Source organism: Entelurus aequoreus, linkage group LG12 (assembly GCF_033978785.1).
Source record: "Entelurus aequoreus isolate RoL-2023_Sb linkage group LG12, RoL_Eaeq_v1.1, whole genome shotgun sequence".
In the NCBI taxonomy this organism is placed as follows: domain Eukaryota; kingdom Metazoa; phylum Chordata; class Actinopteri; order Syngnathiformes; family Syngnathidae; genus Entelurus; species Entelurus aequoreus.
This window is the reverse complement of record NC_084742.1, coordinates 10,756,190-10,771,348: the sequence shown is the minus strand read 5'-3', so window position 1 is coordinate 10,771,348 and position 15,159 is coordinate 10,756,190. Positions and strand designations below refer to the sequence as shown.

Genomic DNA, 15,159 nt, shown 5'->3' with positions numbered 1-15,159 from the left:
GTATTGTCGTGGAGATAAAAGTCACTGTGAATGTCCATTTCGCGTTCTCGACTCTCATTTTCAAGAGGATATGAGGTGGTTTAAAATACAAATCCGTGATCCACAATAGAAAAAGGAGAAAGTGTGGAATCCAATGAACCCTTGTACCTAAGTTACGGTCAGAGCGAAAAAAGATACGTCCTGCACTGCACTGTAGTCCTTCACTCTCACTTTCCTCATCCACAAATCTTTCATCCTCGCTCAAATTAATGGGGTAATCGTCGCTTTCTCTGTCCGAATCTCTCTCGCTGCATTGTAAACAATGGGAAAATGTGAGGAGTCCTTCCTCCTGTGACATCACGCTATTTCCGGTATAGGCAAGGCTTTTTTTTATCAGCGACTAAAAGTTGCGAACTTTATCGTGGTTGTTCTCTACTAAATCCTTTCAGCAAAAATATGGCAATATCGCGAAATTATCAAGTATGACACATAGAATGGATCTGCTATCCCCGTTTAAATAAAAAAAATTCATTTCAGTAGGCCTTTCAATGGAGTGAAATTAAATGTAATTAGTAATAGTAAATTAGCGCAGTCATTAGTTAAGTTGACTCAACACAGTTTAATGGAGCATAACTGGAATTAATCAGTTGTAAACAAGAACAGTTATTAGTTGACTTAACCAAGTTCAACAGAGTGTAATTAAATGCAATCCCAGCCGTAATTGTAAAGTAGTACAGTTATTAGTTGACTTCACTCGGTTAAAAGCAGCGTAATTAACCATCAGTTGTAAACCAGCGCTGCCATTAAGACTTAACAGGGTAAAATGCAGCAGAATTACACCTAATTAATCAGTCATTGTAAACTAGTGCAGTCATTGCTTTAAGTTGAGTCAATGCAGTTAAAAGGTGGATAATCAATTGTAATTAAAGGGAGCGTATAATTAATCTCTTAAGCGGTGTAAAGAGGATTAGCGTCACATTTAGCGTTTGAAACATTTTAATAAATGAATTGGAAAGCGGCTACATTTTGTGTTGTTTTGTAAACTTTATTGAAAACACAAACACACAAAATAAATGGCACATTCTTCACCATAGCATTAAAAATATCAACTGCTAAAAACACGATTATTTTTTACAAACTTACACAATGTTTCCCTTTTAAATATGCTAATTAAGTGTTGATAAAAAAAGGTGTTTTTTAATTCATTTTCATTGACAAATCTGCAGCTAGATCAATAAAGTAAATTCATTGTATAAAAAGTAGAAATAAATAAGAGGAGCTACATCATGTTGGTCACCTTTACAGAATATTAAAAGTGTTTTGGGGCGACGGAGACTTTGCTGAGTGCTGGCGTGATTTCTCTTCTTCTCTAATTGGACCTGCCACAATTACCTGAGACAAGACAAGAGTTGATTGACATTTTCACTTCTTCAATGTTGTGTATAATGGCCTTTAGTTTTAGCTTTAATGAAGATAGTTTCATTAAAAAATGTTCCAACAATTGCCTGCATTTTGTGTCCTTTTGGTGCAAATCCAGATAAAAGTTCATAATAAAATCGATAATAAAAAGTTCATAATTTTTTTTATTGGGCCTGAAATGACTTTCTTCTGTCTTCACATGGACTAAAATAACCTCGCATGAAGGGGACATAGCGCCACCTGTGTGTTTGTTACTCAGAAGTTGAGGCGTTACCTGTCCAGACGGCTGACCAGGTCTCTCACAGTGCTGATGAGGTTCTCGTGTTCTTGCGGGTTGCTCATAATGATGCTGTGCAGCCTCTTCATGTAGGCGTCGATGCTGTCCAGGGTGGGCATCTCTCCACTGCCTACAGATAAGATAGAAACATTGATAGAAAGGAGTAATATGATTGTTATTGAAGGGAATGAATGGTTGTTGTTCACAGCAGCATCAAACAGTGCCTCAACCTGTTCATTGACGTCACGTTGGTGCAAACAGAGCAGCTTGCCCAATTAAAGACAGAACTGGCAAATCTGCAGGTAGACAAAACGCTTGGATGCCACCTCCTGCAGTAAGACACCTTCTTGTCAGCGGAGCTTTCACAAGGTTTGGCAACTGTCTTTACAGTCCCACACACAAGAAAGCATGCCAACTATGCTACTGGCAGGCTGACTGACAACTGGTGTAGATGGCAGCTGTTGCACATTAAAGTATCAAAACAAGAGTCTGTTCCACATGTTGAAGATAACCTGTGGCTGCTGAAATGATGACGGATTGACCAAAATGACCACCAATCAATGATGCTGATTTCAAAGTAAATAGTGTTGGTAGTATGTCGTACCTCATTCTAGAATTTGGACAGTTTGAAAGCGATTTTAGTAAGTCCTACTGTGTGTGCAGCTTTAACGCTAATGAGTTTTCTCCGACTAAGCGTGTGTAACTCTGCACTAACCTAATAGATGTAGGGATGTGTAGCTATCACTTACTTAAGTTTCATACACTGTCCTTTCAGAGGAATGAGTACCTTTCTCACATTTGAACCAATACATTACCAAACCTTGGTACCTAGAAATTGATACCGGTACTCAACGGTATCAATTTGTTGTACTTTTTTGTGTGTTCGTGTGGTAATCAATGTAAAACATTTTTAAAGTACATTCTAAAAAAGAACCTTTTGGCAATTAACAGTGAGCTGATAATGATAACTGTGCTGTCCAGTTGTTACATCTTGTTTTCATACACTTGTCTTATTTGCAAGTATGTACCGTATTTTTCGGACTATAAGTCGCTCCGGAGTATACGTCGCACCGGCCGAAAATGCACAATAAAGACGGCAAAAAACATATATACGTCGCACTGGAGTATAAGTCGCATTTTTGGGGGAAATTTATTTGATAAAATCCAACACCAAGAATAGACATTTGAAAGGCAATTTAAAATAAATAAAGAATAGTGAACAACAGGCTGAATAAGTGTACGTTATATGACGCACAAATAACCAACTGAGAACGTGCCTGGTATGTTAACATAACATATTATGGTAAGAGTCATTCAAATAACTACAACATATAGAACATGCTATACGTTTACCAAACAATCTGTCACTCCTGATCGCTAAATCCGATGAAATCTTCTTCCTCGTTGTCGTTCCTGGTATGCGCCGCTCCCTTTCTTTCTGCTGCTCGATCGCCGTTTTCTGCTGCATATTTCACTCGTCGTCCGGCTTGTAATCTGCAGTATATGATTTCCTTTTCGGTGCCATTTTAGTTCAGCCCTTCTCAGTTTTTATAAGTTACCGCCAATGTTGATGTGATCCATTTTAATAGCTCCGGCAGTAGCATATAGCATATAGCAGTTAGTATTCCATGACCCACAATGCACCGAATTCTTATTTGTTGGCGTGTGAGTGACGTATGCTGACGTGTGTGTGACGATTGCGGACATTTCCTTCATCGCTCACGCGAATGAGATAAATAATATTATTTGATATTTTACGGTAATGTGTTAATAATTTCACACATAAGTCGCTCCGGAGTATACGTCGCACCCACGGCCAAACTATGAAAAAAACGTCGACTTATAGTCCAAAAAATACGGTATTAATTTCAGTTTGTCAAAGGTGTGTTGCCGTAATCAGAAAGTAATCTCAATGTGCGAGTCTTGTCTTTTGTTGAGTCCTACAAAGTGTTTGTACTGCAAGTATTGTATTTATTACACACCAGCTGTTTGATTGTAACAGGCATCATAGTTGTAGTTTTCATTACCAAGTTTGAAAGTGTTGAAATCGCCATGTAAAATCGTTAATGCTAATCAGTAGCATGTCTATGGCATAGCCAAAATAAAGTAGCATCGAGCTAGCGAATTTTGAAAAAAGGGGAGCCTTACTTTTGAGCGCTTTTTTATCAGGCATGCTTTCTTTTTTGGCATGGAAAATTGCAACATTACCTTAGTTAAAGCACTGAATTGACAAGCAATATATCACATACAACAACATAAAGGACACAATGTCTGTAGCTAACTGACAGATAGTTGGCAGAGCTTGAGGCGGCTGCATTTGAAGATTTGTGTAGTGAAGCCTGTTTTTTTTAATTATTTTTGTAAGGTAGAGTAGGCTCATCTACCTCGAGACAAGTCAAAGGCGGTATAATGTCTATGAGGAAGGAGGTTTGTCCTTCTTGACATGAAAAGATGCAACCTCTTCTCTCAAACGAGAACCTAACAAGTGAAAAAAATGTTTTTGTCACGTTTGGGGCTCAGGCTCTGGGAACTACTTTACATGAGCGTAAACATGATATTGGAAAACAGGAGAGATGTTTGAGTAGTGTTCTGTACCCGGCAGAGGCACGGAGGAGAAGCTGGCGGCGAGCGCCTGCCGCAGCGTCTCCAGGTGCTGCTGGAGAAGACTGTTGCGTCCCCGCTCTTGCATCACGTCGCCCTCCAGCCGGTCCACAGCGCCGCGCATGCTCTCCACGTGCTTCTGGAGCGCTGCGTTGCGCTCCTCGTACTCCATGTTGGTCTTCCGGAGTTGCCGCATCTCGGCTTCGCGAGCTACGCAATAGCGCAGGCAATTTAGCTATACTTTTATTGGACATAGTAGCAACGATCGTTTATGCACTTGTCAGCTGCTCACCTTTGCTGTGGTTGAGGAACTCCTCTGTGAAGATGGGGATGTCAAAGATGGTTCTGTCCTTTCCCTCTGCGTTCTGCTGATGGACACGGACAACCAGGTGAAAAGGATAACAACTGTCATTTCCCTGATGTCGTTTGCATTGACTTGATGACATATTGATGTCACAGGAAGAGGAGGTGCCAACCTCATGCAGAGCCTCGTTGGCGGCCTGGTTCCCCACATCTGGTGAGGAAGGAAAGAAGAAGACAAGGACAGCAGATGAGTCATATTTTCCAGCTTTCACGCTTCACCAGATGAGAACAAAGTGATTCACAATGTCTAAAAGTCTGCTCCTTTTAGGCATATGAAGTGAATATTAACACAAACAATCGCAGCAAATATACTAGCAATTTGTGTCAATTGGACTATAATATTTGCAGGTTTGCCATATTAGCTAACTGGTTTAGCAGTCAGATGCTATTCACTAAATACACACAGCTGATGTGAAATATTATAGATAATATTAGAACATCAATAAAACATGGCACATGCTAAGGAGACACCATTATTGCGTCAAATATATTTTTAAAGCGTTAAAAAACTGCCATCACCCAATGACTTCTGCGCCGATAGAAAGCTACCCATCATAACATACGCAAAAACAGGAAACGGAAAAGGCACTTTCAAAGTAAAAGGTGTCAAAATAAAAAAAATCTCAAAATCCATCCATGCATCCTTTTTCTACCGCTTGTCCCTTTCGGGTCGCGGGGGGTGCTGGAGCCTATATCAGCTGCATTCGGGCGGAAGGCCTAAATGTCCATAAACATGGAGAATTCCTAACAAGTAATGGCAAATATCCAAATTAATTTGTGGCAATGCGGCCACAAAGAAGTAAATGTGTGGAAAACACTGCATAGAAGTAAAATAGTGTCGGAGTGTCGGGGTGCACGATAATTATTGGGTTGATGAGAAATTATGACCTTACACAGAAACATTTTATAATATTTAAATATAGCTCTGATAACCGATAATAGTAAAAAACGCTACAATAAGGCAAAAATACCCAAACTGTGTTGTAAGTGGGTTAGGGTGAGCAAATAAAGCACTCATTTTCTCTTATGTGTCTTGCTGTAAGTCTGTCCCCGGAGCTTATTGTAAACAAACATGGCGTCGATTGTTTGGGACTTCGTCATTGTTTCAGTGGAAGACATACCGCGTGCTATTTGCAACAAATGTTTGGCAAACATTCCCCCAGGAGGGAAAAAAAATACCTTGTGTCAACACATTGAACCTTATCAGTCACCTGAAACGCCAGCATCACTATGATGAAAGAGGCCTGCTGCTAAAGAAGATTCCAAAAAGCCAGCTACAAAGAAAGGCAAGCACAAACTACAGTTCCATCTAAATGATAGACATAAATAAGTTATCAGTCTTTAGAAACAGTAAGTTTTTGAATGTTCAATGAATGTTGCTGGGCCGGGATTGGTTTTGGAGTTGGAATTGTATTATTATAGTATTATTGTGTATTATTTTGTTGGACTGATAATAAAAAAAATAATAAAATAAAATAAAAAAATAAAAAGTTTTTGATAACATTGGGTGCCAGTTCTATGATTAACTACATTCCCCCAAAAAATAAATAAATAAATAAAAAGACTGGGAGAAAAAAATATCATTCATCCCAAAAGGATTGTATTTGTGTTTGTACAACTCATTAAAGTGATATTTTTTCATGGGTAGAAATAAATGTGTCACTTTTTGGGGTGGCTTTGACATTTAAGGACAATCATTATTATTATTATTATTTTATTTTTAAATAAATGTCTTCTGGCTAATAGATGTTCATTTTTACAGGCTAATTCAAAATAAAAAAGTGAATGGCACAAAACATGCTTAAGATCTCTTAAGTGTTATTAAATATAAAATGTACAAAGTGTCTTCAAAGACTGAGAAGTTTTTCTTTCTCTTGCTTTAACAGTCTATCTTGTATTATTCTTACACTCTTAAAGAATTTTAGATGAGTGACTTTCAGACATTCCTCACCTCCTCGGTGTCGCTTGCCCTTCTGCTTCTCTTGGACCTTCCTGGTGAAATGTTTGTAGGCCTCCGTTTTCTGGTACTTCTCCAGCTCCCTCATGTAGCGCTCCTTGTCGCGCTCCGCCTCCTCTAAGTAGCGCTGCAAACACACAAAAAGGATGACGAGCCCGGTTCATTTCCCGGGATTGCTCCCATACCTGCTTCTCCTCGGGTGGCAGCTTGCTCCACTCGTTGCCCAGCATCCTGGTGATCTCCGGGAAAGGAACATCGGGACGCTCGGCCCGCAGCTGCTCGCGCCTGTCGTTCATGAAGCGGACGTAGCCCGTCAGTGGCGCCTTGGGCGCATTCCGGTCCTTCATGGGCTTCTTCCTCTTTCTCCCTTTGGTCCAGTTGGTACGTCTTGTCTTCTGAGATGATTGCAAAATGATACATGTGTCAGGTCTTGTGGCAAAATTAATATTTTAGTAATTTCTTGTCTAACAACAATTTTAGTCTAAGTAAATGGTAAATGGGTTATATTTGTATAGAGTTTTTCTCCCTTCAAGACACTCAAAGCGCTTTGACACTATTTCCACATTCACACACTGATCGCGGGAGCTGCCATGCAAGGCCCTAAGGGTGAAGTGACTTGCTCAAGGACACAACAGGCATGACTAGGATGGCAGAAGCTGGTGATTGATTGAACCTAACCACGACCCATCAGGAGCAATGGTGAAGTGTCTGGCACAAGGACACAACGGACGTCACTAGGATGGCGGAAGACCAGAACCCTCAGGTTGCTGACACAGCCGCTCTACCAACTGAGCCACGCCGTGATTCATGTTGTATAGCTTCTCTTCGCTGAATTTGGCCTGTTCTGTGTCTCGGAGAGGACACTTTTATATTCCCCTGCTGCCATTTTGGGGCTCTGCAGCAATAGCTCTGCTTGGTTCTTTCCACATTCTACGCTCACCTTCCCAGAGTATAGGATAAGGAAAAGTGTGATGCGAGATAATAATAAAAATAAGAATGGATTAGATTTTATATTGCGCTTTTCTATTATTAGATACTCAAAGCGCTCACAGAGAAGTGGGAACTAGAGATGTCCGATAATATCGGCCTGCCGATGTTATCGGCCGATATATGCGTTAAAATGTAATATCGGAAATTATCGGTATCGGTTTTTTTATTATCGGTATCGGGTTTTTATTTTTATTTTTATTAAATCAACATAAAAAACACAAGATACACTTACAATTAGTGCACCAACCGAAAAAACCTCCCTCCCCCATTTACACTCATTTACACAAAAGGGTTGTTTCTTTCTGTTATTAATATTCTGGTTCCTACATTATATATCAATATATATCAATACAGTCTGCAAGGGATACAGTCCGTAAGCACACATGATTGTGCGTGCTGCTGGTCCACTAATAGTACTAACCTTTAAAAGTTAATTTTACTAATTTTCATTCATTACTAGTTTCTATGTAACTGTTTTTATATTGTTGTACTTTCTTTTTTATTCAAGAAAATGTTTTTAATTTATTTATCTTATTTTACTAATTTTTTTAAAAAAGTACCTTATCTTCACCATACCTGGTTGTCCGAATTAGGCATAATAATGTGTTAATTCCACGACTGCGTATATCGGTTGATATCGGTATCGGTTGATATCGGTAATTAAAGAGTTGGACAATATCGGAATATCGGATATCGGCAAAAAGCCATCATCGGACATCCCTAGTGGGAACCCATCATTCATTCACACCTGGTGGTGGTAAGCTACATTTGTAGCCATAGCTGCCCTGGGGTAGACTGACGGAAGCGAGGCTGCCAGTTTGCGCCTACGGGCCCTCCGACCACCACCTATCATTCATTCATCATTCATTCACCAGTGTGAGTGGCACCGGGGGCAAGGGTGAAGTGTCCTGCCCAAGGACACAACGGCAGCGATTTGGATGTGAAGAGGCGGGGAGCGAACCTGCAACCCTCAGGTTTCTGGCACGGCCGCTCTACCCATTACGCCATACCGCCCCTAAGAGATCACTAACTTAGACTGTATTTGTCTTTTGGTCAAAGGTTACTCTTCGAATGGCTTTATTTTGTGATTGATGCTGTATTACTTCCTTTTTCTCATTTTTAACCAAAACAGTGCTGTTTACAAGCAGATCATTCTTTCTCCTAACAACGGGCCACTTCGCCCTAACCGCTCCTCCTCTAAGTTCCTCCCAAGGCAGATAAAAGGGTCTGGAATAGGGATCTAATGGTATCATACATACCGCGATATTTTGGATTCAAAGTCTTCTCAATAATACCGTGACGTGTGTGATGGTATCAAACGAAAACTCGGTGAGTGTAGTTTTCTTATGGCGTTTTAGCGTTGGCCGGGCCTGTAAATAAACTACATCTCCATGAATCCTCTGCGTAGCGCGGAAAGGGCAAGATGGGGGTGTTGAACGCCGTAAGAAGGAAGTGAAGTGTGTTCGTACTCGTCGTAGATAAAATCAATTGTTTTTTGGACATTATATCTGTCCATAACTGGTTAAGTTATGTTGCTAACAAACAAACAATCCCAGGCTAAAACATAACCTTTTTGGTGGGGGTAAGAATGTCTGCTTTCTGCAAAAGGAAGCGCGCCACTTTTGTTTCCAGCGTTTCCAAGGCGACACAGAGCCAGCTGGTCTGGTCGCACCACACGGCGGGAAATCACCAAAAAAAAATGTGTAACATGGGAAATAGGAAACTAAAAAGCTACTTGATAAATCCTCAATTCATCTATTTTTCAATTGCTTGTCTGTCCGTGTGGCGGGTGGGCTGCAGCCTTTTCCAGCTGCACTCGGGTGGACGGCAGGGCTGGACAAGTCGCCACCTCAAACCATCACACAGAAAAGATATTTGAAGCCACCGAAGCCAAACTATCAGTTTATGAGGTATTTAAATTATAAACATTTATACTGTTAGTTTACTTTTCTGAGAAACAACATTTTCCAGGCCGATATAAAAAAAGGACCACTGTAGAGGACACTGCTTCTCATAATGTAAAAGTTGAAAGACACTAAACTGTACATTATATAATGTAAAATCGGGAGAAATTCGTGGGAGAATGGTTGCCCCGGGAGATTTTCGGGAGGGGCACTGAAATTCGGGAGTCTCCCGGAAAAATCGGGAGGGTTGGCAAGTATGACCCATAGTCATTTTGATAGTAGGCTAATACAGCTAACAGACACTTACATCATGTTTTGCCTTCATTATAAGACTTATATACATTTGTTGTGGCTCCAGACAGATTTGTTTTTTGTATTTTTGGTTCAATATGGCTCTTTCAACACTTTGGGTTGCCAACCCTTGGTCTATACTGTAATTCTATTTTTAGAATGCGCTGCTGGATGATAAAAATTAGAAGTGAACTTTGGACACCTCTGATAAAGAGTATTGTGCATTAAATAAGTCATCTTATCTTAACTCTTGTAAAACAGTAAGGAAGGTCTTGATGTTGACAGTTTCACCCTGGAACTGACAGATTCTATTTTTACCATTTTCTGCAGGAAAACCAACAACAAACACATTTTATTCGATTTCGAGGTTACAATGTGATTGTTAAGATATGAGCTTTTGCTTTTATTTTTATTACAAATGTACACATTATATATTAGTTTAATACCTCCTCTCCATTTCTCTGGTTGGTGTTCTCTGTGTTGGCAGCAGGAGTTTGCTGTTCATCCATGACTTTTATATCCTGCAGAAGAAGAAGAACAAACTTACTTGTGAACAATAAACATATTTTTATTGTTTATTGCACAGCGCGTGTGGCTACGTTTCCTCGAAATGTCTACAAAAATAGTTGAACTTCACGACCAAATAAAAGTAAACATTGTGGGCAAAGGGTTGAGACTAAACATTACAACATCCTTTTCAATGTTCAACTTCTTCACTGCACAGGAAGTGAAAGTCAAACATCCTGGAGGACATTTCCCACCACAAAAAGCTGTGGGAAAACGTGGAAGGAATGAAGACATCTGCCACAAATATTCATTCCAATGTAAGGGGAAGTCCAGTCCAGCTTTCCTTTCCAGCATTCCTCACACACTTGAATAATGTGTCACTTTTTTTATACAGATAGATAAATATTTGGATTATTTTGTGTGTCCTCCTGAAACCCAGCAATGCATTTTTGTCGCTTCACAGTTCCTTTTTCAAACACAAACCAAACAATAAAACCTACTTGTTCTGATGTAAAGAGAACATTCTAGGCTTTTCGGTAACATGTAATTTGTTGGATTTTGTTAGATGAAATAGAAGATTGTTTAATTGATCCAGTAATCGCACTATTGAAAAAGTAGTAATAGAGTGTAGAATCCAGTGTTTCTTAACCATTTGTTGGGCCAAAATCGGTCTACTGACGACCGCAAAAAAATATCTGTTTCTCAGCTGTGGTTCGTATGAGCCTACAGGGTACTCAGTTGTAATACACTTTTCCACCACTTGTGGCAGTAATGACAATATCAAACAAACAGGAGAAGTCTGGAGCTAACGTCATAGAGGAGTTTCTAAAAGCGCATAAAATTATGACTAAAGTGGTTAAGCTATGCTTTTATTTGCACTTAAATTTTATTGACAGTTTATTCAAGAAACACATTTATATAATAAATAATGTTCAGTTTTGTTTGAATTTAAATAATTTAGCACTGTGTAATTGTATGTAAATGTATTTTTCATCAGTTTTTATGAGTACCTTCTTTCAGTGTACATTTGATTAGTATTTAATTTGTAATCAGCCTGAACTAAGAAATTGATAATAATCTTAGTGATTAACATATGGCTTCATATTATTTGACAGGGTTTATCCTGTTAAACTGTGAGTAAGTTAGTTATAATCATGACTATGATTGAAATCAAGAGTAAGATTACTAATTCAGTGTTAATATTTGAGTGGGCCCTGGTCCCCCTCTGAAGTGGAAAAGTTGGGCCCCGAGGTCAAAAACATTAATAACACGGTTTAATCAATAGGTGGTTTTGGTAAAAGAAAAGTAGATGTCTCCTGTGGTGGAGAGGAAGACGTACCACTACTAATTTACCATATAAAAATATGAAGATGCATTAAAATTTAAACAATTTAATTATGTTATTGAAAAAAAGTATTGTTCCTGTTATGAAAACAGCAGAAAATATGATGGATGAAAGTAGTCGACACTAGATACGGTTGTAGTCCTCTGCAAAAGACAATACAGTAAGAAAAAATGAGCACGTTTTCTGACAAAAAACATTTGTTTTAGCAAAGATAATTATTTACTGCAGTAAGTTAATTACTTTTCTCTACACCAGTGATCCCCAACCACTGGTCCGTGACACGTTTGCTACCGGGCCGCACAGAGACATTAAATAATTTATAACCGACCGCATTTCCTCATACTTAACTTTCGCCAGTCCCACCAGGCACACCAATAAGCTTGTTCATAGATGTATTATACAACTCCTAATACAAAGTCGCCATTTGCTAAAATTTGTTACATCTTTGTGTCATGGGACAATGCACATTAATAAACATATAAAATCTAAAGGTGCCAAATCGTAGCCAAAAGCTAGGTTCCGTCTGCAGTCCGCAGCAGGTTGATGACTGAAGTGCTGATATCAACAAAACCTAACCCCCCCGTTCCAACCTCCCACCCCCCGGATTGTAAATAATGTAAATAATTCAATATATGTACTCTGATGATTAACTTGTGTGATGACTGTATTATGCTGATAGTATATATGTGTACCATGAATTGATTTACGTGGACCCCGACTTAAACAAGTTGAAAAACTTATTCGGGTTACCATTTAGTGGTCAATTGTACGGAATATGTACTGTACTGTGCAATCTACTAATAAAAGTTTCAATCAATCAAAAAGCTTTTTTGCAAAGGCAAAAGGCCAGGTGCTCCCACTAATTCAACTTTATGGTGAGTTTTTTCATGTATTCATTTTTCATGCACTTATTTGCTATACATGTATTTATCCGCCACACATGGAAGGCCGGTCCGTGAAAATAATGCCTATATTAAACCGGTACCTGGTGCAAAATAAGGTTGGGGGACATCTGCATTGTTTTTACACTACACTGCCCTCTACTGATTGGCAACCCACATCGCATCTCCTAATATTAACTACAGTGGGGTTTAATCCAGAATGATTGACATAGTTTGGTCATTTTGACAAGTCATTAAATTAACAACACATTGAAAACTGTAATATCGCATAAACTAAATATATAAGCGTTTATACACTTACATTAAAGCACTAATTCACCGGTAGAGGATGGGCCAGCTCGAATTATATTGACGTAAAGGTCAGGTTAATTTTATTTTTTATAAAAGAGTGACATTCTAGAAAACACGTGTTCTGAATTATATACATTTACATTGTTATAAGTAATTAACTAGTAGCAAAATAACACATTTAAATCAGCTTCCAGTTGACTTCACCGATGACGTTTACTTGATTTGGCTGCATTATCAAACCTTGGTATTAAAATGAAATAAACACTCAATAGCACCGAATAATTCTTATATGCATATTTTAGAATAGCAATTCATATTTCTGCGGTAAAGTGTTGAACTTTAACGATAATGAGAATGAATGTATTATTTTAGAAGAGTAGCTAACTAGCCAGCTGCAGATATTAGCCGGTGGTAGCTACACAAGCCCGGCCGTTTTAAAACTATTCTCTTCCCGTCAACGTTCACCAAATGCAGCAGCTTGAACCGCACACGATATTAAAGTGGGAACAAATGTCACATGAACACACAAGTCAAACTAACCTTTGTGAGTACGAAACCGTTGCTGGACGCGAGCAAACGATGCTCTCCTATCACAACAATACAGCTAATGGCTATCCACTGCCCTAGAGCTGAGCATGTAGATCGCTTTCATGTGTCTTTTTTACGTAGACAGCGCTATTTTTGACGTTTTGACGTGCCTTTATTTTTTGGTTAATAATGTTGTAAAAAAAATTGCAATTATCAGTACTAAACAACATTAATTACAAATTGACACTAACATATGAGCGATAGGGCAAACGTTGCTCTAGTCTACATGGTGTCTTTCTATGTGTGTCTTCTTCGTGTCGGCAACTGATACCACTTGCAGGTGCTGCTACCACCTAAAGGCCATTTTATATACTACACCCAATTCTTTTTTAAAATTTTTAAATATAAATACAGTGACTTAGGTATTGTCAGGTGTAAACTCTCACGCCCTATAATGCCAAACACATCCTAGGAGATTAATACGTTTTTGAGCCTTCTACATCATTGGTGTAGTTTTTATCAGACCAGATGCGTGCAATATACGTATAATCCACATGGGGGCAGTAATTAACTTATTCGAGAGCTGTCCAGTGATCCTGCAAGATTAAACTTTGAAAGAGATACGTTAAGAAACATGTGTTTTGTTGATGCAATTTGAAATTAAGTTAAAGTTAAAGCACCAATGATTGTCACACACACACTAGGTGTGGTGAAATTTGTCCTCTGCATTTGACCCATCCCCTTCATCAACCCCTGGGAGGTGAGGGGAGCAGTGGGCAGCAGCAGTGCCGCGGCCGGGAATCATTTTTTGTGATTTAACCCCCAATTCCAACCCTTGATGCTGAGTGCCAAGCAGGGAGGTAACGGGTCCCATTTTTATAGTCTTTGGTATGACTCGGCCGGGGTTTGAACTCACAACCTACCGATCTCAGGGCGGACACTCTAACCACTAGGCCACTGAGTAGGTTCATATTTCATAATATTATAGTAAAACTATGTTGATAATGTGTGTATAAAATTTGAAACTGCAGGTATATAAAGTAGTGTAATTGTCAATTGGCATTTTATCGCATTTCCTGTATTATTTTGTGGTGATCACTCGGTGTGTGTTGCGATAATAAATTATTGCTTTCTGATTTGTTACAAGAAGGAAAAAAAAAAATCACTTTTTGTATGTTTTTTTTTACAAAACCCCAAACCAGTGAAGTTGGCACGTTGTGTAATTTGTAAATAAAAACAGAATACAATTATTTGCAAATCCTTTTGAACTTATATTCAATTGAATAGACTGCAAAGACAAGATATTTAATGTTCCAACTGAGAAACATTTTTTTTTCTTTTGCAAATAATCATTAGCTTAACAGAATGACTAATGGCAGCAACACAGTGCAAAATAGTTGGCACAGGTGCATTTTTACCACTGTGTTACATGGCCTTTCCTTTTAACAACAATCAGTTAACATTTGGGAACTGAGGAGACCAATTTTTGAAGCTTTTCAGGTGGAATTCTTTCCCATTCTTGCTTGATGTACAGCTTAAGTAGTTCAACATTATCTGCATTATCGTATTTTAGGCTTCATATTGCGCCACACATTTTCAATGGGAGACAGGTCTGGACTACAGGCAGGCCAGTCTAGTACCAGCACTCTTTTACTATGAAACCACGCTGTTGTAACACGTGGCTTGGCATTGTCTTGCTGAAATAAGCAGGGGCGTCCATGATAACGTTGCTTGGATGGCAACATATGTTGCTCCAAAACCTGTATGTACCTTTCAGCATTAATGGCGCCTTCACAGATGTGTAA

At 39.0% G+C, this 15,159-nt stretch overlaps 1 protein-coding gene across 3 annotated transcripts; it reads right to left on the bottom strand.

Moving 5' to 3' along the window:
* Positions 1-1,018: 1,018 nt before the first annotated feature.
* hmg20a (high mobility group 20A) lies at positions 1,019-13,650 on the bottom strand. Of its 3 annotated transcripts, none has more exons than XM_062066796.1 (9): positions 13,367-13,650; positions 10,228-10,302; positions 6,782-6,991; positions 6,591-6,723; positions 4,753-4,790; positions 4,569-4,641; positions 4,271-4,486; positions 1,673-1,805; positions 1,019-1,371 (listed from the first exon to the last, which is right to left on the bottom strand). In XM_062066796.1, the coding sequence occupies exons 2-9, from the start codon at positions 10,288-10,290 to the stop codon at positions 1,368-1,370; spliced, it is 870 nt and encodes a 289-aa protein (XP_061922780.1). In that variant the 5' UTR covers positions 10,291-10,302; positions 13,367-13,650; the 3' UTR covers positions 1,019-1,367. The 3 variants fall into 3 exon arrangements, with proteins under 3 accessions (XP_061922780.1, XP_061922778.1, XP_061922779.1); XM_062066794.1 differs by having other exon boundaries at positions 1,021-1,371; positions 4,569-4,644; positions 13,367-13,647; XM_062066795.1 differs by lacking the exon at positions 1,019-1,371 and having other exon boundaries at positions 1,669-1,805; positions 4,569-4,644; positions 13,367-13,649.
* Between the last annotated feature and the right edge of the window lie 1,509 nt (positions 13,651-15,159).

Bases quoted from the DNA above. Each gene is read 5' to 3' on its own strand.
- hmg20a (XM_062066795.1), bottom strand. From the start codon at position 10,290: ATGGATGAACAGCAAACTCCTGCTGCCAACACAGAGAACACCAACCAG. The intron at 4,645-4,752 runs GTTGGCACCTCC...CGTGTCCATCAG, and splicing joins CCAACGAGGCTCTGCATGAG to CAGAACGCAGAGGGAAAGGA. The intron at 1,806-4,270 runs GTACAGAACACT...TCTTATCTGTAG, and splicing joins CTCCTCCGTGCCTCTGCCGG to GCAGTGGAGAGATGCCCACC.